Source organism: Malurus melanocephalus, unplaced genomic scaffold, assembly GCF_030028575.1.
Source record: "Malurus melanocephalus ecotype Western Australia unplaced genomic scaffold, MMel_1.1 scaffold_38, whole genome shotgun sequence".
NCBI classification, from domain to species: domain Eukaryota; kingdom Metazoa; phylum Chordata; class Aves; order Passeriformes; family Maluridae; genus Malurus; species Malurus melanocephalus.
In genome coordinates this window covers 2,641,308-2,666,274 of record NW_026623270.1, presented here as the reverse complement: position 1 = coordinate 2,666,274, position 24,967 = coordinate 2,641,308, and the positions used below count along the sequence as shown (strand labels likewise).

Here is a 24,967-nt window from a genome sequence, read left to right as displayed (position 1 = left end):
CAGAAAATTAGCTGTGTTAAAATATTTCTAAAATTGGTCAAGTAGTTGTCAAAATTAACAMAACCTATAATCCTAATCTGGTTCTAATAATTTAAAGGAAGTAAACTGTTTCTTAAGGGGTAAGACATTTGTGACATCCATGAACCACTAGATGGAAGTAGATGCTTGCTGTCCATTCATATCTAGCAATTATTTCATCCTGTTGCTTCAAAATGAGAAGATAAAGAAAATGAGTTGACTTATGCTTACAGAAAATCAGCCTAAGATTAGACTAAACTTTGGCTCTAGTGGCTACGTCTATTTGACTGCAAATACTTAAAAGACTTCTATTTTTCTATTTTAACTTCCCTAGTGTATGAAATTCCTTCTGGACAGTTCCTGAGAGAATTTTATGGTCACCTTAACATAGTGTATGATCTTTGTTGGTCAAAAGATGATCAATACCTTCTTACTGCATCCTCTGATGGCACTGTCAGGTCAGTATGATTAGATGTTTTGGCAGATATCATCAGAAGATGAAAAGAGAGTGGTCCAATTCAGTGTTTTACTACAAAACTGTGCTACAATGTTTTAATTACAGATTTTATTATAATGTGACTGCAATAATATAAAACTTGTGATTGGGTTAATAACTTACATTGTATTTACTGTTTCTAATGTATTTGTATTTGAAACCAAAACTCTTCCAAAAACTCTAATGTCTAAATCTGCAGCAGAGTCAAAAACTAAAAGACTTTTTGTTTCAAGAAGAGAGGCACTGAGACAGTTGTAATATTCTGTTCCTGGAGAAATGGGCATACTATGAATGCAGTATTAAGTTGCRAATTTGAACATGAAGCGGGAAATTGAAAATTTAAGATTCAAGTCATGTGTGCAGATTTGCCATGCTGCATATGTGTATGTTTGTGTGTTCTTTTGGTTTTTGACACTTAGCTTAAATTGCTGTAAATGAATTTTGATGCTGTTATTTCTTGAATCAATTCAAGAGTACTTCAATTCAAGTGTACTTCAGACAGTGATAATGTTACAATAGTGATCTGTTCAGATTTAAAAACAAAAACCTTCAAAGCTGTAGATATGCATGAAATGATGACTGTAACACAGTACAATTTTATTATGAGCAACTTCATTGGTTTTCATAGAACTTTTTTTTTTTTAGCTCTTCAGATCCCTATCAGTTGTTTCTGTTATGCAACTCAGTAATGCTACAGGCAGTTGCGTAATTGAAATGCCAGCAGAATTGTTAAATGATATATTGTATTAGTGGAACTGTTTTAAGGTTTTTTGCTGCTTGTATGAAGGCATACAGAGAATGTTTTGAGAGTTCTGCTTTTTAATTTTTTTTTTAATTTGGGAATGGATTAAATAATAATTTTTTATCTTGAGTTAAATATCGATTTCAATCATTTATGTTGCCCATAAGAAAGCTGAGCTGTTCCTCAATTCTTGAATTWGTGGCAGCAAGTTGAAACTGCAGTGGTCTGCCTCCTTTTCTGTGTACTATGCACAGTCACTGTATGAGTTATTAGTTCCTATGTTTATTGTGAGTTGCCTTCAGCTCCTTAAAAGGTCTCAACATTGCTTTGAAGTCATTATCAGTTTATTACTTGGATTATCTTGRAGTTCTGAGGCAACATGAAGGCAAATTCAGGAACTTACATGAATTCTTCTTTATATAGTGTTTTRTGTCATCCTCAAGCCTTCCCAAGGTTTAGTCCCACCTTATTTGTGAGCAGTAAATTAATTTTTAAGTTGATAGATCAAAGCCATTCTGAAATACAGGTAGACTCATGATCTTTGTGCATTGAATTGCAAATTGATTGCTGTGCTCTAAAGGGTTACAACTTTGTAATTAAGTTACCTCTGAGTAAACTTAAAATTCTTCAATAGCCACCAGAAGTGGTCACTTCACCACTAAAGGGTGAAGTGGAAGGGTGCCACTAAAACAATTTAATAACATGTTTTAATTGAACCCTCCATGTAATGTGCTGCCCACCTGTATTTAGTGATCCAGGTACTGTTCTATTCTTTGTGTACTCATCTTTGGGGAAGGCTCACTAATAAAATGCACACCATCAAATAGAAGACGCTAAAAAAATGCCATCTTTCAGCTCTGGATGGCAAAGCATAGGAAATAGATTAATAGTAAGAAGTAAATTTATGTGATGGAAACATCCTTGAGATCATGATCACTGTGTGRCTGGTAATTATTATTTTAAAATTTTCTGGGGTTTTATTTATATTTATTGGCCCTAAATGGTCCTTTATGGGTTTTCTTAGTATTTGTTCTAGTATTTTTTTTAATAAATGAAACTCCAGAAGGGCTTAATTTGGTTATAGCTCCTGAAAGAAAGAAACAAATTCATTTCATGGAATTCTTTGTGAGTATTTTAAAATGAGAAATATATCGATTAAGTAAGTAATTGGCCATTAATTTACTTCGAAGACCAAATACTGTTTCTTARTTTTGGTTAAGAAGTACCATATATTAGGATTAAATAGAGGTGGAACAAATTGGTAGGATAAACAGGTGTTGTTAAGTGTTTGCAAACATTTGCCTCTAGAGTCAGTAGCACAACATATGGCATCATTTATACCTGTGTGTGTGATTGTTTTGTACAGTAGAAATTCTAATTTTGTTTCCTTTTAGAATGTGGAAAATAGAAGCGCAGGCGGCATCTGCAGTGAGAGTTTTCCCTCATCCTTCATTTGTCTACACTGCCAAGTACCACCCAGTTGCTGACTCCTTGGTTGTGACGGGATGTTATGACTCAGTGATTAGAATCTGGAATGCAAATGTGGAAGAAATCCATGGGCAACTGCTGCAGGAGCTTGATGGTCACAAAAGTTTCATCAACACACTTTGTTTTGATGCAGAAGGTATGTGGTTAGTATTGCTTTTACAAATAGTTGTCTTTCCAGGTGAAGACCATCTTGAGTGTTACTAGTTTTCTTTACTTTACAGAGGCACTGTATTCTTCTTAGGAAGAAATTATTTACTTGGAGAGTACTGAGACACAGGGACAGGTTGCCCAGAGAAATTGTGAATTCCCCATTGCTGAAGGTGGTCAAGGCAATGTTGCTCAGGACCTTATTCTACTGGAAGGTGTCCATTCCCATTTCAGGGAGGTCAGAACTAGATTTTTTTTAAGGTCCCTTTCAACCCAGRTCATTCTGGGATTCTTTGATAAAGAAAATGAGGTCGCTGTAATTATGAGAATTTTAACTCTAGACTGAAGAAGTGAGAAGATAATGAACTTTTCTATGCTGTCAGAGAATACGATACAGAGAGAAAAGGACAGAACTTTGGCTATTGTGAGTCACGTTAACTGGTAGGTTAACAGGTGAAAACAGACATGTACTAGGAAGGAGGAAGAGTTGAAGATGGATGAATATTAAAGGTACTCCAAAGTGTTAGATTTTTTTCTAGTATTGATGACATTCCAGTAATAAATAGGTGGTTTATTTTAGTCACTGGAGTAGGTACTACCATGAGGAAAGCTGTATTTTTGTAAAGAGAGATATTTGTGCTTAAAGAACAAGTATTGGAAAACAGTATTTGTTCTTCAAGATTCTCTTAGTGAATGTGTAGGTAAGCATTAAGCTATGATGTGAAACTCATTGAGCTGCAAATGCTCACTTTTTGGTGGTTTTAGAATWAGATTAAAAATGAAAAAAAATAAAAATATGTTCTGCACCTCTGTATTTGATGTATACATTTAATCCAAATTTATGGCATCATCTCAGGCAATATGAACAAAACACAGTTGCAAGGAGTATGTTATTGTGAAAGAGATGGAAGAATTGGTATTTGCTTATTCACAAAAATGATAGAAAAGGTTTATTTCATGTTTTCTGTATTTTTTTTTGTGGGTGGCATTTTACTTATAAGATGTTATTTTTCAGGACACCACATGTTCTCAGGAGATAGTTCAGGACTGATAATAGYTTGGGATACACCTGTCAAAGGAAGTTCTCAACACCTTTTCCAGCAGTGGAGGATCAATAAGGTAAACAGGTTTCTTAAACAAGCATTTAAATTTTCATGTGGACTGTACCAAATCTAGTAATTTGATATGAATTAATTTTTTTTATAGTTATCTTTTGTTTAACTGCAGAGGTGTATTTTCTTTAAAAATTGGTACAGAAGAACTGATAGAGCGTGCTGTGACTCACGGACTTAAAATTTTTTAATTGTTTTGCAACTTAATTTGATTGAGCACTGGAATAGACTTGCCAGGGAAGTGGTCACAGCACCACGTCTGAGAAGGTTCAAGTGTTTGGACTCTCRGGCACATGGTGTGGTTCTTGGGGGTTCTGTGTAAGGTCAGGAGTTGGCCTTTGATGTTCGTAGTGGGAACCTTGCAGCTAAAGATATTGTAGGATTCTGTGATTCTAGAATTATTCTTTTTCTATATRAAACATGAAAATACTTGATGTTTGATAGCACTGTATTAACAGGCAAATGCATTAGGTTTGTTCTCTAGAGACAAAAACAAAATATACCACAGGATTTACACATCATCTTTGTTCATACCTTAGAAGCCTAATGTTCAGTCAACATTTCTGTCATCAGCTTAATTCTTTAAAATTCAGTCAAAACAGAATCTTCCTCCTATTTGTAAAAAGTTGATGTCGAGGATGTAATGCCTTAATATAGGAGCAAACCTTTTCCTTAACCAAATAGAGTCAATTGAGCAAAAGGGTAATACAAGCAAAAACTGAGCAATAATGTGTAAAAACATGAGTTTTAAAACAAAAAGTTATATAATTGTCTTTATTTGCCATCTTTCTGTAGGAAATAAAAGAAAATGATATTAAAGGAACACCAATAAATCATTTGGAAGTGCATCCGAATGGAAGGCGTTTATTAATCCATGCCAAAGACAGTGCCCTGAGAATTATGGATCTCAGAATGTTAGTATTTTTGGTGAAAAATGTGTATTTCCTTTCTGTTTTAAAATTTATTTGGGGAAATAATATATCATAAAGGTATTAGCTGTGTAGTTGGGGAGGAGAAAGATGTCCTAATGATCAAGGATAGCAWTGTTAGGGTTAGGAAATGGTTTCAAAACACTGCTGTATTACAGACCTTTTGGGAGATATTGAGAAAGTCTTTCAGAATAGAATTTCTAAAAATTACTAGATTACTTGGGAGGTTAGAGTGGCATGAAGAATACAATGTTAGTCTTCTAAAGATTGAAATCCCTTTTAAAATGCAATCTGGACGTGAAAATAACTTGAAAGTGGTAACATTTGTGGTTTTTTGTTAGTTTAAGACKCTGGGAAGGATATTTTGATGTTGAAATGGAAAATGATTGTCATAAACACTGAAAAATGCAGTGATGTACATATTATGGTGTATTATGCAGGATATGAGATATTTTTGCACAGTTCTTGATTATTGTCTCATTCTCAATAGTTATAAGCATGATTCTTTAATGATAGACTAAAATAAAAAGCAAGGAGATTACAGACTCACTTGAGTTTGATGTTGGGAAATGACCAGTTCAATCCAACAATCAAATCACAGAAACATGTAACTCAGAGCTTTATACAACTGGATTTTKAATATCTTGAAGGACTGTGATTTTACAGCTTCTGTGAGCAACATATTCTAGTGTTCATTCACCCCGTAAGTAAAAAAAATTTCTTATATTTTAACCAGAATTAGCTATATTTTGATTTATATCCATTCCCTCTTGTCCTTTCATTGGATGGGAGTGGGAAGAGTCACCAGTCACTTACATATGTTGATAAAATGCACTTTAACATTCTGTTCTGAAAAATCATATTAAAGATACAAACAAGTTTTCTAAATGTTTCTTCCTTAATTTCATGGATTTCTTTCCTTCTCTCACCACACAGAAAATCATCCTAGGAGGTATTAAAAGGTGTGTGGATGTGGCACTTAGGTACATGGTTTAGTGATGGACTTTGCAGTGCTGGGTTAACAGTCGGACTTAATGATCTTGAAGATCTTTTCCAAAYGAAGCAATTCTGTTATTGTAATGGATTGAATATTTGAACTAGCTGAAGACTTTACAGTATTATAGTGCACTTTTCTCTTTTGCTTAAATGATAAATTGCAATGACCATGCTAGAAGGCTAAACTCTCCACTCAATCAAAGCATGAAATTGGCAGATTAAGAGAGGGAACCTGTAGTTTTTGAGGAAGTGTTCTTCTGTCACTTCTCTTTCTAAAACATGCAGAGAGTTTTAGTTTGAGAGGGAAAAATGGACGTGCATATTAATCTTTAAGAAAGGGTTTAATATGGGCTGCAATTTCACAATTATTTAAAGCAAGTTTTAGAATATACCATCTCCTGCCATCTCCCACACCTTTGGTTGTGTATTCCTAGCATTTCCTTTTTATCATCTCGAGATCTTTTGATGCAGGCTGTCAGATCAGTGAGCTGATCCAACTAAAAATTAGCCTACAAATACAAATGATTAATTTTCATTTTAATCAGCTCTTTGATCAAACTCATCTGATAGCTGCCCAAACACTAGTAAAGAAATGAGGGAGAGCCTGGGAAAATAAGGGTGGAGAGGACACCACCAAGACTGCTACTTTGACCACAGCCCTCAGTTACATTGACTTAAGTCTATCAATAAACCACAGGGTCAGATACCCAGCAGTGATAATTTTACACGTCAGCATTAACTGTTCATTCTCTGCATGAGAAAAGAGGGGGTGGAGGTCACAGATGAACACAATTCACTTTGATTGACAGCTGATTGCTCTTAACTTTCCTCTTTCAACTCACTTTTTTCACCTTTTTGGGTAATGCTACTGTCCTGTCACTTAGGTATGTGATCAGGGATTTGGTTTTGGTTCAGTCCTCTCCTCAGGCTTTTATATGAGGGTTAGTTTTACATCTTGCAGAGCTCTTCTAATGACATCTCAGAGATACTATCTTTCTTATTCATACAGCTAAAACTCTCATTTGGGCTAATATGGTCTTGCGCTGGGATCATTAAGGATCCTTTTCTCTTACTTGCCAAATAGAATTTCATCTAGGGTTTATTTATGCAGAATATTGTTTAAAATAATTTTCCAGTCATATTAAATGCACTGCACTTCTCCCAGCATACCTCCATTGTTTTTTGCAGTTATAAATTCGAAAAAGTATTGTGTTCTTTCCTTGAGGGCTGTGGCATCCTATTGCCGTTCTCCTTGCCTCAAGTTCTGTTTTGTAGTATTGCTGCTGGGTTAGTCTCTGTGTTTAGCTTTGATACCTTTTTCTAGGCTATGCCTCATGTTTGAAATAGCCTCTTCCAAGATGACTAATGCTTCTTTCCACCCTTTTGTGGATTCTCTCCTACTTGATGCCTTCAAAATGTTTGAGAGTAGACCATTATTATTGTGCTAACCAGTAGTGTTTCACTGAAAAAAAGAGTAGGATACCTAAGTTGCAAAATAATATTTATCATATTAATAGTAAATCAACATTTATGTCTGCAATTTGTTGATTCTACCGCTGGTTTTCTAACCAAAGAGACATTAGTCTGAAGAGCTGAAGACTGGATAAATTTAAGCACTCAAGCTCAAGAAGCATAATGAAAACTTATTTGATAGACTTGGAGTAATGGTGCCAATTTCCCAGTATTTTTGCAAAGCCCAGGACCAAGATAATGCAAATTACTGCATCTGTATCTGTTCTCTAGATCTGAAGATTTCATTTTTCTGCTGAAAGACAAGGATGTAAACTTTCATCTGTACTGTCATGTGCTTTATGAGGGTCAGGGAAAATAAAGGGTAAACAGTGCACTCTGCAAAAAGTGTRTGCTTGCATATCTATTTGGGATGCAAGGTGCATTGAYTTTTCTGAGCAATAGAGGGGGRAACTGACACTTTAAAAGCTGCATTGTCTGTTCTGAACGTATCTGCTATATTTGCAAACTTTCTTTATCTTTAGCTTGGCCACAAAGAAATACATAGGTGCCACAAATTACAGAGAAAAGATTCACAGCACCTTAACACCCTGTGGTACGTTCCTGTTTTCAGGAAGTGAAGATGGAAAGGCTTATGTTTGGAATCCAGAAACAGGTAACTAATTATTTTATGGTCTTGAGCCAGATTGTCAAGGCAGAGGGGGAAAGGGTTTTTTAACCTTTATAGAAACACTTTAGATATGGAATAAAACATTGGTAAGATATTCTTTAACCCTGAAGCTTTAGTTCCACCTTTTAAGCAGCTGTTATTAATCTCTGAGATTTAATTCTCTAGAGGAAATTGCTAGAGGTAACATTTGTAATATCCAACATGATTGGAGTACCTGAGGCTCAGCTTTTTTGTACTGCAACTCTTTACATGTGGTGAGGATCTTGAAATGGAATGAACTAAAAATGTTTTAGGTCAGARAAATCTTTCTGTTGTGTTGTTCAGATTTGAGAATCAGGCTCATGTTGAGAACTACTTCATCTTTGTGATCGGTGGTCAGAGACTGAATGTTTTTGGTGTACGGAATATAAGGTTTCTTTGTGAGTTAGTCCCCAAGCCAAGCAGTTTCAAAATAGCTACCAAAATCTTTCTGAAAAAATGTGATGAAAATGTAGGGTAGAGTTTACTATCTTGTATAGGAGTTAAAAGACAAAAATAAGAGTAGAAAGTGGCAGAATACCATTTTGGATTTGATGACATTATTTTCTGCCTCAGTGATCTAAATAATTTTTTGAAAGAAAAGTAGTCAGCTTTTTAAAACTGGCAGCTAACTAACAGATCTGTTTTGAATTTCTTTCTGTTTCCAACTACATTAACTTGCATCTATGGAATGATGTAATTACCCTGAAAATGTAAAAAAAACAATTAAAAGGAGGAGGAACTTCGTTATTAGTAYGTTTTTATTGGGTTTTGACTCTTGTTTACACACTGTATTTATAGTGCCATCACCTGAAGAGCTAGTTTTATTTCTGTTTTTTAATAATTCTCTGCTCAACTTTCACTCCTGTTGTTAGTGTTGTATAGCYGAAATCCACAAGTAAGATGGCTATCTTTGTACAATGCAAGCACAAACAAATACTGTGGAACGCCACCTTTCCAGAACTTGCTTATCAGAACAAGAGAACTCAGCTAACCTGGTGCATCCTTTGGCATTTCCTGCAGCTATTGCAACAGCACCAACTTTTCTGACTTACTGAATAACTTAAAAGCATGTGATATTTCCTTTGTCTTATGCCAAAATACTACTTTTCAATCAGGAAATTGACTGAAGAACATTTATTTACAGTAAGAGACACTGAAGTAATACAAGCTTTAACCAGCTGTTATTTTGGTGTATTGAATATGTTTCAAATATGTTTTCATGGCTAACTGATCTGTTTCACTTCTGCAGGAGATCAAGTGGCCATCTATTCTGAACTCTCCTTCACATCTCCACTTCGTGATGTTGCCTTTCATCCACACGAGCACATGGTGTCTTTTTGTGCCTTTGGTCAAAACCATCCAATACTTGTATACATTTATGATTATAAAGGTACAGTACAAATATTCTTGATAYACACCTGAAGTATTTTATTTTTAGAGGCGGTTTGTTAGTATTTGTACTTGTTCAAAGGAAAAAGTAAACAGTCCTTTGATGAYAATGCTTATTTTTTCTGGGAGATACTAAAAGTGAATTTAACATGATCCTATACTACTTGCTCTATACGATGCTGCTTTAAGCAAGGGTTTTGGCCTAGCCAAAATCGTTAGAGGTTTCTCAAATAAATAAATTCTCTTACTGTAAATAAATGTGTTTTTGTGTTTCATACAAAATTTTGTTAGTCAGTGTGTCCTGTCCCTTTATAATATGTCTGTCGACTTCTGAAATGTTGCTCGAGTATAATAAACTGACTTGAACTAGGCTGGAAAAGTGCAGTCTAGGGGCTGCACCTAGACTTGAACTCAGTGCAAGTTTTATAACTTTATTGCCTTTGAAAAATTCCTTTYTCTTCCCACTCTCTCCTCTCACCCAGCGCCAATACTTCTGCATGAGGAACACTTGTTTATAAGCAATACAAAAATACTATTTCTATATGAAAGGTTACTGAACACAGATAACGGAAGTGAGATATTGTGATCAGGAGAGTTAGGGGAAAAAAAACTGGGTGGGAAGAGGAAAATTTCATGTCGTTTTCAGGTTTTTCCGTAGTACTATTAGTACAGATTCTGATGGTGTTTGAAGACGTGGCTGGCAAAATGACTGTGATCCTTCAAATTGTTTTTTCCCATGGCAATGTAAGGTTTCACCTGACAYGTTAACATTGGTTATTTCTACAGTTGCACAACAGGAAGCTGAACTTGTAAAAGATCTCAGTTCATCACTTACCACAGCTGCACCAAGAGGGCCACACTTCTTTAGCCATTTTTCTGAAATTCCTGTACAAAAAAGCTCAGTGGTATCTCCAGCAGATCAGTTTGTCAGTGTTGCAAGAGCCTCAATGAGAATGCAGAAGGTGAAACAAAAACTTGATTCTGTTCTGGTAAGTCAAATTTAATTAACTTCGGAAGTATATAGTCTTCCCATATTCTGGGMCTGGTATATGTGAAAAAGCATATATATTTGTCATGGCATCTGGTCTTTAGAAATTAATATATCTCTCACTAATATTAATGCAGGTATATGTAGCTCTTAAGAAGAGAGAAATAAGAAGAGAGAAATCATAAAGAATTTATTTTTGTTTTTCCAGTAGTGATGACAAGGGTTTCTTTTTTTTTGCTAGTGCCCATTGCTGTTTGTCCATTTATATGAAATTATAGATCCATAGATCATCATAGCTGAGCTTCCTATGCCCCTTAAAAATTGTATGGCATAAATAGCATGGGTTTTAGGGTGCTACACAGCTGGGCACAGCTGCTTCAAGTCAGCTCTGTGAAGGACAATATGGACCTACTGTACAGTGGAAACTGGAACCAAACAGAATAATGGCCTTTGAGAAAACAGGCTTAAGAACTGCCAGTACTTATTACAGACAGGAGACATCACAGTAGACGAGATAATCACAGGGAAATGTGTCAGGGGACACAAGTGAAGATACATGAGGAGGGGTGTGAGGAGGCACAAAAGAAGGCATAGAAGGAGGCATGAAGGTGATGTAAGAGTCACAAAACAATGCAGAAATGGAGATATGGGGAAGATAACAGAGTAGGTTTGAAGGGAAAGACAGGAGCTATATGAGGACACAGAAAAGAAAATACAGACGATGGTACACCTCTGAAGGGGCTGCACTCCACAGGAGAATCCATGCTGGACAGGTCCAGTCCCCAAGGGGGTTTTATCTACTTGAGGATCCATACTAAAGCGGTTGAAAAGAGCAAGAAACAGCAAGAGTCAAAAAGAGCTAAGTCACTATGCACTAACTTCACTCTACTGCCCCACCCAYCCATTGCCTTTCCAAAGGGACTGAGTGTAACATAATGGCAAAAGCAAGGAGACTAGGGGGACTAGAAAAGAGGAAAAAGAAGTGCCTGGASGCAAACAAAGAGATGAAAAATGTTTTATTTGGGTGGGTGTTTGACTATCTGTCTTGTTTCTCAATACCCAAATTGGTAATTAAAGCTTTTGTAATTGGCAAAAAAATTTAATTAAGTTAAATTTCTCAATTTGAGACAATTTGCATGCAACAAAAATGCAGAATGTYCCTCAATAGCACTGTGAAGTTATAATTACTTTTCACAATGCCATGAACTGCATTTGGATTGGCACTTACTATTTATTTTTCATTTCAAAGTACTTTTGAGTRTGTGTAGATTTCTATTTTTTAATGTAGTTTTAGGTTTTGTCTCCATTAATGATTAGTGAATCACAAAAGACGCAGGTGAGTAGATGAAAGCAGTTGTTGCTGAGGTTGCTACAACTACTGTCATCATACTTTAGGGGTTTTACTTTGGGTTAGATTTAGTCTGGTTTGTAGCTTCAGCATGCCCATTAGGCCTGAGCTTTGAAACTGAAAGAAAGCTATCCCTCCGACCTTTGATTTCTGAACTGTGAACTCCCAGTGAACCCCTTCAGGAAACACCATATRGTAACTCTCATGGGCAACAGTATCTCATGGTTAAAATGGACAACTGCTTCTGCTTCTACCTTTCCATTTCATGTGATTTGACACAAGGAAACAAACCTTGTTTCTGCTTTCTGCTCATTCTGTTCCTGCTCATCTACAGAGTGAGCGCTGATGCCTTCAAGTTGTTCATCAGAGAAAGGCACAACATAGAATGGAACATGTAACCTTGTATCTGGGACAAATACTCCAAGAAGATACTTCAGAATAAGTTTTTACTCTACTAGATGTCTGGTCATAAGACGAAAAACACATGTTTTTTTTTTTTAATTTCACTTCCATCTAGCAGTGAAAAACCTGTTTATAACTTTCCATAACAAGGGGGGCGATATATGTTGTGTAGGTATGGAGAGAAAGGCTTTCTTTGAAGATGTGGTATTCTAGCTCTGAAATTGGGCCTTTAGATTTCTGACCCATTTGTAGCACTTACGAATAGCATCTGTATATGCTCTGTAGTACTAGTCTTGGAATCAATTGCATGTTGGCTGCCTTATCTTTCAATATATGAATGCTTCTAAGTTGAAGTATATTAGCTTTTCTAGTCTTTACTTCATAATGTATTTCTGAAAATTATTGTTAAAAGGTTATCAAAGTGGTTACCAAAATTCTGATTCTCGGACCATATTAAATGCAATGTTAGACAAGTGGAATGTAAAAGTRTTCTTTCCTATGTACAGAAATGTTTACAACTACTTGTTTTTTGGGTTTTGTCCTATGAGTGTATTTATTACTGTGGCAAAGTTCATAAAGGAAGTGAGAGAATCCAGCAGTTTGTATTTACATGGAATGTACTGAACTTCCATCATTGAGCTGTATGACTATAAAACATGTTGATAAAAGATGCTTTGGTGTAGTACACATCAAATTGTTGGTATGAAATGRCTGAATTATTACTAGAAGCTTTAGGTAAAATGCTGTAGGTAAATGTAATGTAGGTAAAATACTTAAAAGTTTTGCCAGAATTTTACTTTTTATGTCTTTAAGAAGTATTTTATTATAAAGTAAGGTTTCAGAAATTGTGATGAATTTTTCATGTCAAGTCATTGAATTTGGTAGATTTAGTAAAGTTGCCTGTATTGGAAAAAAGCTAACCAATAGCTGGGTTTTTTCTGTGATTTGTTTTGTGCTTCATTGCTTCCCCGCTGCCCTCTGAAAATTGTATAAAGCAGGTTCTTAAAATCTGTCATATATTTCTATGTTAGAAGATTCTTTTCTTAGTAAGATATTTTTTATGCATTCCATTTTTTAGCAAACACCAAGTGAATTTTAAAACAACACAGTGAGAATAGATGGATGTGCTGGTCTTGCCTGGRTTGGAGTTAAACCATGACCTCTTTCAGCATTGTATGTCTCTCAGTGGCTTTTGTTTTATATAAATGGTATGCCAGCCAGAAAGTGAATTGCATTCAATTTTTTAGCATAGAAGTATACGGTTATAATAATTTTATCAGAGGGCAAAATAGGATGGTGTTAAGAATTTACTATATGGTTTTACTGGTTAGGTCCTTTAACTTTTTTTCAGTTGTACAGTATTAGCTTTCTTTCCATTAAAGTTTGTACCAGAGAGGTTTGTCAGGAGAAGTTACTCGCTGATTAAGCCTTTTTACTGTGTGTGGGTTTTACTGATTGGTTCTTTAATTTTGTTTCCAGTCTTACTTATTACTTGTCTTGTCATAAATGTTGGTACATTTACGGAGTAGTTACTCACTGTTTGTTTTGTCCCTGCTGAACAAAGTTAACAGGGCTATCTGAGTATTGCTGTGTTTATTCAARTAGTATTTTAAAGCAGAGAAAGTTGGATTTTTTCGTGTTGAAACCCAGCAAATTACTCCTCCTTCTGCCAGCTGGCTTGTTGTCACCAAGGTGTGGAGAAAGCAGCTTTTATTAGAAACTTTAAATAAGAAAAGATACCATAAATGGGTGCTGAGTCAATTAATGACATTGTTGACAGTTTTGTTCATGATTTCGGATCTGTGATAGAGTTTCTTGCAACATGAAAACATTCTTCCTGCCTGAAATGAGGTTGAGGCAAGGTAGGGATTGGCCTCTTCTCCCAGGCAGCAAGTGACAGGACAAGAGGAAATGGCCACATGCTGCAWSAGAGGAGATTCAGGTTGGACATCARAAAGAGTTTCTTCTCTGAAAGGGTGGAACATTAGAACTGTCTGTCCAGRGAGRTGGTGGAATCACCATTCCTTGGAATGGTGATCAAGAAATGACTRGTTTTGGCACTTGGTGCTGTGGTGTAGTTGACAAGGTGGTGTTTGGTCAAAKGCTRGATTCAGTGATCCTGGAKGCCTTTGCCAACGCAGTGATTCTGTTGGGTGCTGGAWGGAAATGGATCATGGCTCAAGTAGTAAGAGACTATAAATTGGGAGTTAAATAATGTTATACAAGATTAAATCTTTGGGGATTTTGTAATTAAGTTTCACAGATTCCCTTTTTTGTTAGTTGAGATTTTTTTTTTTTTTATTTTCACAAAAGATGTAGAAAATAACTTTTTGCCTTAGCATCCATAAGTTCTGTATGTTCTGGAGAAATTTAGTCAGGGTTATCTTTTTTTAACCTTTCTGTGTTTATGGTAACATTACTGTTAATCTCTGGAATAAGCAAATGAGAGTTTCTCAAATAAATTAGTCTATAGTTTTTGTTTAAAACTATCATTTTAAAACATAAATCATAATTTTAAGACCAAGTAAGTGATGTGCAAGTCTGGATTTTTTTTTTTTTTTTAGAATAATGGAAATAATAATGAAACTTACACAGAATATATGTATTTTGTTAACATCACTGTGAAAAAAAAAATCTGCCAAAAAGATATTTTGTATATCATAGGAAAAGCCTAGAGTATAACCAGATACTTAAGGGTGGGGGGTCATTGGGGTTTTTTAAAARTCTGAGTGGTTACATGATTATCTGAAGCTCTGTGCTGTGTTTAGAGTTATAATATCCTAATGTCTTTTACCAGCAGGTACAAAGGAATGAGTTTGTAAATGTATTTGATAAAATGTGAGTTAGAAGAATTTCTGGTGTCTTATTTTTCATAATAGAGAAACAAAATCATAGGACAAGTATCTTTGGGTGTTTTTTTCCTATGAAACACGTTACATCCATTTTCACAAAAAAGAAGACATTTTACAATTCATTAAGTAATGGATTTTTTGTCCCCCTGATATGTTTTTTGATAGCATTAATCATAACATGAGGTCACAGTTTACATAATAACCTACTTGACCCTTACTAAACAAGACAAACCTGCTTTTTACTGTTATTGGTGGTGAGATTTCCCTTTTCTGCTAGAGTGTGTGTATCCAGGCATGTTCTTAAGCTGAAATGCTAGTTTTATCCAATGCAGGAAAGGCCATTCTCTTTGTGTTTAATGGCCGAGTCCTGTGTACAACTGAAACTTTATTTAAGTGTGTTGTATCTTGTGCTAAGGATTTAGCGTTCCTTGTGGCTAAATAAAAGAAGCTCACTATTTCAAGTGTTGATAGTAATTTTAACTTCTCCTTAACATTTTTTTTAAAGACAAAGRAAGAAAAAARCGAAGAAATCTTTTGAAGTAACGTATAATCGAAATGCCAGAACTCTGGCAGAACTAAGGAACTGAATATAGATAATTGCTTTGTGATGAGACATAGCATCTCTAGACAGTGACTAAAYTGTAGGATCAAGCCCCTYTTTTGTGTCAATTTTCATATGTRTGCCCTGGTCACTTATGGGCTTATGTGGGGAAAAACAGTTGAGCAAGCATTCGAGTTACAAGGAAACCATATTGCCACGTAGAGGAGTTCCTGATCTGGATAATCAGAGTAAGAAGAGTGTAGGAAGCATCAGGGGAACATACTTGCTTCAGGTTCAGTTTTGCCTATGTGTGGGGATAATCTGATTTTAGCTGTGTTTGGCTTTTCTACTTAGTCTGGAGCTTTGTAAGAGCAGAATAGATTATCTCCAGGTGACTGCAGGACACCTACCACAGTAGAATCCCAGTTTTCATTGGAGTGCTACTATCATAGAAATGATAGTAATTTTACATAGATGTAATTATGATTCAAACTTACATGTCACATTTAAAAGCTGTAGTGCCATATTCCTACTTGAAACGTTATTGCCTATGTTTTCTTCTAACATTGAGAAAAATATCAGAGTTTGTGTTTTGGGGTTTTTTTAAAATTTCAGATTCAGCTTTTAAATTCTGAATAATAATATCTTAATAATGCTTTTAAACTGTCTTTAAAAACCGTGTCCTAGAGATACAAAGTTACAGAAGAGAAACATAAAACTAAGAGAAGAAAAGTAATACAGAGCTGACCAGCTTGATTTGGATTGCAAGTATATATGCAAATRTTAATTATATTGATTGCAAAGGTCATAAAATTGCATTCTTGGGAAAAAGAGAAATTGCATTTGTCACCTTGTTGAGTCCTAGAGTATTCTGGTTTTCGTCTCATGCAATTCACTTTTAATGTGAAAACTGCTTCCACTGAAAAGGTGTATTTGCATAATTTGCATAGAGCTGCCCTAACACAAAAAAGAAAATGCAAATCATCTTGTTTAAACTTGGCAAAAATTATGTAGGTACCCTTTTCGTGACGAAAACTCTTAGTTTTACTCAATTCACAATAATAGTAAACTGTATCTTTGATAAAACTGCGGTTTGTGCATGAAGCAAGCAGAGTCTGTTGTGAAAAAGAAGTAAATTGATGGTTGAGTATCTTAGCCAACTTTCCTCGTTGTTGTAAAGGTATTTAGCAATGCCTTCCCACAGCATGCATTTCAAAAAATTGCTTCACTCTGTGAGTAGTCTTATGTCGGCCTGTTGTAGGAAAATGAATTCTTTTTCATAGGATAGTGTACTTCACCTGGAAACAGTTGTGCTTGAATCACTAGTCCTCRCTTATTAACTGACTAGTTCCCATTTCTGCTATAATGTTCTGCCTTTTTTTACCTCCTTGGGCCTGTTAGAGATTTGTTTAATGCTTAAGAGCTAGTGGCAGAAAAGTCATTAAAACTCTGGTTTTGTCTCTACTTTGGATGGGCAGTGTTTTTAGCTCACCCACATTCAGCTTCAAGGGGAAGAATGAATCGCTTTGTGTAAGATTGCTTAGATTTAAAACTTAATTTTTAATATCTCTTTTATTTTTAAAAAAGGTTTTTATCTTTTTTTTAAGACCTTGGAGAGGAAGGAAGTATTCYGGGAGAACTTATGCTGCATTTTAGAACGGGTGATTTTCTTAAATCTTCAGGACCGCACATTCAGTCTTCTCTTGTGTGTGTCTGTTGCATTTGATTTCAAAGTGTGCTATTTGGGTGTATAGTGAGAGTATTTACATAATACAGCAGGAAAACAAAGAGAAGTGAATTAAATGTTGTACAGGAATAGTTTATATGGAATTCCATATCTTTTCTATAATTCATTCAAGGACCAGAATCAAGACAGGCTTATCTTCATAATTTTTCCTTCCAGGATGAACTGGGGAGGCATCTGTTAAGTGCTAGTTTTCAATAGTTTATTCTGCCCTGTTAAGTTTGATTTCCAAAGGCCAGTATATTCAACCTGTCTTCATTTTCTGGTATTAACTAAAACCTAATTTTTGATAKCAAATTTGGAAAGGACTTCCATTGAAATATTTGACTGGAAAGCACATGTTTGTCTGATGGTATAGTGTGCGCTCGGCAAGAAATTCATGCAAAGGGGAGATCTTCTAATTTATGGAGGGAGAAAGGCTCTCCCTAGAGCTTACAGTGGATTAAAGAAGATGAACATTTGCAGAACAGATGATTGTTTCTGTGTTTGAGTAAACACGTAAGCTAATGRCTTTCCACCATCTTTTTGGTGCCAGAGGAAACTTTATATTAATGAAGCTTACTTGCTTGCATATGTAAATGTAAGAGAAGCAGATTGATTTTGTTCTTGCAGTTGTTCAGAAAAACAGGCCTCTGTTCTGGTAACATTTCACAGTTACTGCTTACTAGCACATATTTAAATTTGTACGCTGTAGTGAAATCTAGCAGTTTTAATGCWTTTTTAAAACCATGTTCAATGATTAATCTGATTTTCTATCTTGCTTTTCTTTCTGTCAGCTTTGGAGCATAGTCATTACAATTGTGCACCTTTGCTGCAAAAGTTCCTTGCTAGTAAAGTTTTTACTATAAACTTCCCTCAATAGAACTAAGTCCATATTCCTGTACAAAAAAACAGATATATTAAGATGAAGTCTAGTATAGTGGTGCAGAAGAGACGGTGACAGATACCCTCTGGCCTGGTCAAGTAATTTAACATACATTTTACTGCTAGGTTACCTGCATTCCAATACCCAAATATTTTTCATTATTGAATTGAATAATTATTCAATTACAGAAATAATAGTTATAGAAAATATATAATTTCTTAGATAATCTTAGATAATCTTCTTAGAATCTTGATCACTTAGATTCACTCAGGTTTAACTGTCTCCTTTCTTTAAACAGAATTTACAAGGCAGTATTTTTAAAATTTGTAAAATACAACTGACCCACAACTGAAGTTTAAGGTTCTGATCTAAAGTTTACGAGGCCAAAGGAAGTGTTCCACTGAATGTGAGCTTTTAGTTAGATTAAGTGACCATATGCATTTATTCTATATGATGAAATAAGCTGGAGTTTTGAAAGAGTCAAGCATTATGTTGTCTTAATGTAAAYAATTCTCAGGAATTTTAGCACATGATTTTATTTTCCTTGAAGAAATKGCAAATATTTTATTTATGGCCTTTTTTTCCTCCCCTTTGGCTGTATGAAGGCAGTGAAAATGTATTTAACAAACAGAAGAATTCTCCATCGGATCCAGTAAAAACCTAAGATCATTAGGTTTTTTTTCATAGACTGTGTTGRATAATATGTCAAGAGTAACACTTGGGAATGACTTTTGCTTTGTAATAGTTCTACGTATGTCGAGAAACTCCATAGGAAAACAAATTTTAACTACTTTGTTGCCGTGGAAGTTAGGACTGGAGTTAGTTTATGTGTAATTTACATTGATTTGCAGAAATCAGTTTTGTGCTAGGACTGGTTTAAGGGTTTTTTTTTTTTCTATAATGATGAGTATCTCTTCATGGATGTGGTGTAGTTTGAGGACTCAAAAATGAGAAATTCTTTTACATTTATAAGTTTATGACCATATGTAAATGTCTTTATTTTTATACACGATGCTGGCTCAAACAATTGCGTTTCATGRCTTGCACTCCTTGAGCCTCAGTGTCCATATATAAACACTCAATTCAGTTTATAGCTGTGCCAGTAATTTAAAAAAATTGAAGTTGTTAGTCATCAGCAACTTGAGTTTTAATTTTTTTTTCCTGGACTTTAATAGTTATTTACAGTACGCAAATATTTCTCCCCTAGCTATTGCATCAGTAAGTGACCCAGGAAATTACACTTCACTTTCTGATTTGTCTTCCTATTACAGGCAAGCTCAAATCTCTTGCTTCCTGCACCATCATCTCTGTCACCACACTCCAAGCTAAGACTGCCAGGCACTCTGAGTACTCCGCTGAATTCTCTGTACTCTTTCACTACTGARAGTGGTAAGTTTCTTTATTTCTTCACTCTTTGTAGAGCATGAGTGATAACTTCTATGAGGATTTTTTTTTAATGCCATTCTAAATTTTTCTGTGCGGCTCTTTCAGGGAGTAACCCTTTTTTGTTATATGTGATCTTGTTTATAAAGTGCAGTGTAATACAGTCCAATACTGATGCATGTTCCTTTGTAATCCTTTTTTTTTTCTTTAAGCTATACACTTATTTATTAATGCTGAAAGTTCCCACAAGAAGATGAGATGGCCTGCTTTTCTTAATTTAATATTTTGATAGTATTTTAATGCTTACTTTAGTATCTTATAGATGGACACTCAGAAAAGAATGGAATTTAAAAGCATCTATACTAATATAAGAACCACAGTGCTTGGTAGTCTATTTGCAGTTGTGTTTATTTTTAGATTTTTCTTTTCTTAAAGGTATTTTACGTTGAAATGTTTTGAGTAAAAGGTAAGCAATTCAATTATGCACATTTCTGATGCTTACTTTGCTAATAATACCTGTTTCACTGCTAGTCATAGTATTTAATAATAAAATTCATAATTTCGTGCCATTTTTTTCTGGGCACCTGTAAAGCAAGACAGAAAATTGGAACCTTAATTTCGAAGTGTTTTTGTTTTGTATCCTTGAGAAGAGTACAAAGAATTCCAGAGGGAGGGTGGAATATATAATGAAATAAAAACAGGTAATAGAGATTTAAAATGTAGATAGTAAAGATAGGAATAATCTCTGTAATTATATAGAATTATCTCCTAAAGGCAGACAATTTTTTTTTGCAAATGAAGTTATGATTACTTGTTCTAAGCAGCTGGGGAAATAGTCCTTAGTGTGATCTCAAAGATTGACCACTGGTCTCAGAATCGCTCTTGATTACTAGTTCACAATACAAACAGCTATATACCAAKTAACGTCTGTATTTCTATTTTCTTCCATAACAAAAGATCTTAAAGCCATAATGACATTTGTYGGTTGCTCAACAGATGTGTGTTATTTCCACAGTGTGTAAAGCTTACAGATTACACACATATGCTTACATAYTGTGAATATTTAAAATAAGTGGACTTACTCTTTAAAGAACATTAACATATGCTTTAAGTGCTTCTACATGGCTKTTCCTAGTATTGCTCAAACCAAGGAATTCTATTTTCTTGAATTTTACTTTATGCAGAAGCGCAGATAAAAGTGTTGAWGAAGACTTCCAAAATAGCATGAGCAGACATAAATATATGCTCTTCATGTACAATCCCAGTGCTTTAATTTCCAACTGATACTTCCACAATGATCCACAGGTATAGGATAGGATCCAAAGGTATAGGATCCACCGGTATATTATTTATACAAGGGAGGCATAGTAAAAAAGGAAATATTATAAAGAAGAAGCYATGAGAACCTTAAGAGTTTTAGGGGAAGACAACCATAAAAATACTAATGGGCCACAATTGAAATACACTTTTCTGTAAGAAAGTCTTTTGAAATTGTRAATTACTTCTCTGTCATTTTGGGGACCTCCAAATTGTTCTGCTGYGGTAGAGTTGTTTTCAGTGAAACACAAAAAAAGATTTACTCGTCTATGTTGTCATTCCCTGTTGGTTGTAACTGTGAAGAAAAGTGCTTGTGTTCATAGCATGTAACTGSCAGTTAAGTTTTGCTTTCGAACAATAAATATCTGTACTGAAACACATCTATTGATCTATGGATTGTGCTGGAAGAACAGAAAAGTTGGAAGGATAGCTTTATTTTCTGTGTTGGTTTTGTATACACAATATATTTGGTTTTTGTAGTTACGTGTATTGAGATGTTGCWTTGTTAACAATTGCCTGTACCAGAGATCCTTCATTTTTGTCCAGCAAACTGTTATGTGTTMCTGAGGGTCATGTTGACAGTTCAGTTCTGTCACCTTGTACTATGCATTCAGTGCTTCATAAAGCAAAAGGCAGAAATCCCATTTCCATGTGTTAGTCTGTGTTACATATATGTAAAAACCATGTGACTGGTGTATGGGCATGCTCTCATCATTTGTCAATGTGGTAGCTCAAGTCTTGTAGTATGGGCAGTGTAGCCTGAACATATGCAACCCTTTCTTTTTAAAAGACAATTTGACTAKGTCTTGCCTGAGGTAGGAAGCAGTGGGAAAATGGTTTGTCCATCTTTGTGATATATGGGCCCTTCCCCCTTCCCTCAAGTTAGCTCCTGGATGCTGAGGCAAGACTGCCTTTGTTTTCAGCCAGTTTGCTCTAAATTAATTAATTGTTTAATCATCTAATAGAGAGCTTYAGTATCTTTCTCAGTGACAGAATATTCCTTTTGTGAGATGAATAAAGACAAGATCATGGAGCCCAACCCTTCTGCTCAAAGCAGATGTGCCTTAAGCTCAGGACTGTGTCCATCTGGGTTTTGAGTATCTCCAAGGATAGAGACTCCAAAACATCTCTGGACAACCTATTGCAATGTTTGACTGTTCTAGCAATAAATGATTTTTTGTTATCCTTAATGATATTTTGTATATTGGTACAYGGGATTATTCCTTCCCTAGCCAACTTCCAGTCTGCTGCACTGTTTACACAGTGCATACTTGAGCTGTTTGTCTATGAGAATATTGTGGGGGACAGTGTTTAAAGGCTTGCCAAATTCAAGATTAGCAACATCTACTGCTTTCCCATTGATGCTATGGAATAGTGTGCCAAAGATAAAGTTTTGTCAAGAGCATGGTTAGRACTACTAGAAAAATATAATTAATTTTGTCAAGTAGTAATTAGCAAAATAGGTTCCACAAAGCAGATACAAGACATGGATCAACTTGCTTTTATGTGTTATGTATAAAGCATTTAATTWGAGACATTTCATCATATTTAACAAAATAAATTAAAAAAAATGTGTTGTRTGCTGTCCTCTCACAAAGATTGTTTTAAATTTTAGTGAAATTGAAAGGCATGGTTTTCTTACAGTCCATCGTGATAACATCAGCTGAAATTTTGCATCGAGAGTCTAACTCATTTTACCATATCAGAATTTTTGTGTCTGCCTCAACAGAGCTGCAGGTGTGCTGACAGCTATTTCAATAATTTGAAATTTTGCTAGATGTTTGTCTTTGGAGAAAGTCATGCCCTTTAAGTTTTACATTTGTAATTTAGATTAACAAATTCATATGGGTGTGTAGTACTCTAAGGAATCTGTCCCTGAAGTTATGTAGGTTGCTTTACTTTTTTTTCCCCTTCTTTCTTTCTTTTTTTTTTTCTTCCTTCTTTCCTCTTTTTTTTCTTCCTTGCTAATAAAATTTGTTTTGTCATAGTTTTATCATACCTGGCCTGTAGTGCTGGTCTGCAGCACTGCACTGTAGCATTATCCAGGAGTTTGTCTTAACATTCGTACCTCTTCCTTTCATAAGCTCTTCTTTATAACTTCTTCCAGGATGACCCATTTCCTAGTTGTTATTTGTTAAACAAACAGGGACGTAGCAAAACTTCCAGATTTCARTTGCTCATTCTCTGTTACACATTAAAATCCCTTCTTCTTTTGTTTGCCTTTCCTCCTTAAGACTTTGAGCATCTTTGGACAGTGAAATCACCTTCCTATGAGACACTGTTTTGCAGGTCTGTGGCATGCCATGAAAGAAATATCTTTGGGCTTTATTCCACAGTGACTCTTCAGTAACAACCACTATGTTCGGGACGTGCTTTCTAAAATAAGTTTTAGGTTTCAAGTCATTGTAATTAACAGTGACCCTAATTGTTAATTATGTGGAGATTGAAGCTTGACTATAAATACTACACAGATCTGTTCATTGAAATTTGGACTTCAATAAAACCAGTTAATTAAACTTGCTCTTAAAAATTAATTACGTATGTGCTAGAAACGTGATGGTTCTTGTATCTTGAAAGAAAATCTCAAAAACAAAAAACACAACACTTTGGCAGGGGTGAGAACAATTAGAAATTTTCTCTCCATTAACACAACTGACAGTCAAAGGTGTTTTCCACCTATATAAAATGTAAGCTTCAAAGCACTCTATTACTCTTTAAAGATATTAACAAAACTGACTTCATGTTTAATTCCTCTATTACATTTGATAGACTATTTAAAACTGCTTCTTTCAGTCTCAATCAMACAGTGAACTAGTCTTCTACATCAAAGGTATCAGAAATATTTATGCATCAATCAAATGTTCTAAAAATACTCTTTATTCTTGGAGGGGTTTAGAATCAGGAAGAAGAGGTACATCAAGTAGTAAARTTCATGTTGTGGAGAGATGCTGCAGAAATGTCAAAAGTTGTGGCCTCATATGTATGTTATATCATTGGAGGGTTTTTTGTTTGTTTTGGGTTTTTTTTCCCCTGCTAATCCATACTTTTTTTCCCAGCTCTGTAACATCTGTCTTCAGTACTGCCACAGTCCTGGAGGAGCTGGATGCTTTTGTTTGGGTTTTTTGGTTGGTATTTTTCATGCCTTTCACGTAATTTTGTGACACTCAAGGAAGAATGTCTGCAGAAAGCTTGTTCAGTGTGGCCTTATTTTTTTCATCTCTTACTAAGGAACTCCTGGAGGAAAAAGATGCATGCAAACTATGATCGAAAATGTGTCGAATGAACAATTGAATTTCTTTATTAGAATAACTTATTTTTTCTAATTTGAGAATAGTCATTAACAAACTATTCCAACAAGTTACTACAAAAGATGACAGAATATATGTTAATTGAAGGGTGCACGTAAGTGTACAATATAGTCCAAGTTATGAAATATAATATTTGCAGTATCTATTTGAAAAAACTGCTTAAAARACAGAAGATGTCTAAAAGAAACCATGTGGTACGGGCAGCAGCATTGCCATCTTCCCCACACTGCTGTGTCAAAAATAGGTAATTTTCACCTAGGGGAGCCGTTTTTGCTTAGAGGTCGTGGCAGTGGGAGTACCCACTGGAGAAATCTTTACTGGGATCCAGTCCAAGCTGGCAAATTGAAAGGCACACAGATCACTGAATACATACTCTTTTTTTATACCTAGCATATTACTGTAAATGCTGTATTAAATAAAATTTGAATGTTAGAGTGAAATATCTTCCTATTGACTTTTTAAGAGAAATATCTTGAGTGTGTGGTAAAGACTACTTGCCAAGAATATAAACGTAAGAAAAGAACCCAATTTTGTTTTGGAAGATTCTGGGTATATCTTTTCCCTGTTAAACTGTAATGTGTGCTGCCTCATTAGCTCACCCAGCAGCTTCATTTAGATTTGCTGTGATGGTGAAAGCAATTAAGCCTGCAGGGCTGCACAGATCAGAGCTATGGAAATGGTGTAGCAATTTGCCGTAATGTCTAAGTTTCATTGAGATTTTTCTTTTTATCCCCACATCTT

At 35.1% G+C, this 24,967-nt stretch overlaps 1 protein-coding gene across 4 annotated transcripts in view; it reads left to right on the top strand.

Annotated features, from left to right (window-relative positions):
• Positions 1–24,967, top strand: part of AHI1 (Abelson helper integration site 1) — an 85,682-nt gene that overhangs the window by 20,616 nt on the left and 40,099 nt on the right. For all 4 annotated transcript variants that reach the window (XM_057364419.1, XM_057364418.1, XM_057364421.1 and 1 more), the window contains 8 exons: positions 353–476; positions 2,651–2,880; positions 3,907–4,010; positions 4,799–4,917; positions 7,923–8,053; positions 9,339–9,479; positions 10,265–10,467; positions 19,490–19,607. In XM_057364419.1, the coding sequence (XP_057220402.1) occupies positions 353–476; positions 2,651–2,880; positions 3,907–4,010; positions 4,799–4,917; positions 7,923–8,053; positions 9,339–9,479; positions 10,265–10,467; positions 19,490–19,607 (1,170 nt within the window). The remainder of the gene's footprint in view (positions 1–352; positions 477–2,650; positions 2,881–3,906; positions 4,011–4,798; positions 4,918–7,922; positions 8,054–9,338; positions 9,480–10,264; positions 10,468–19,489; positions 19,608–24,967) is intronic.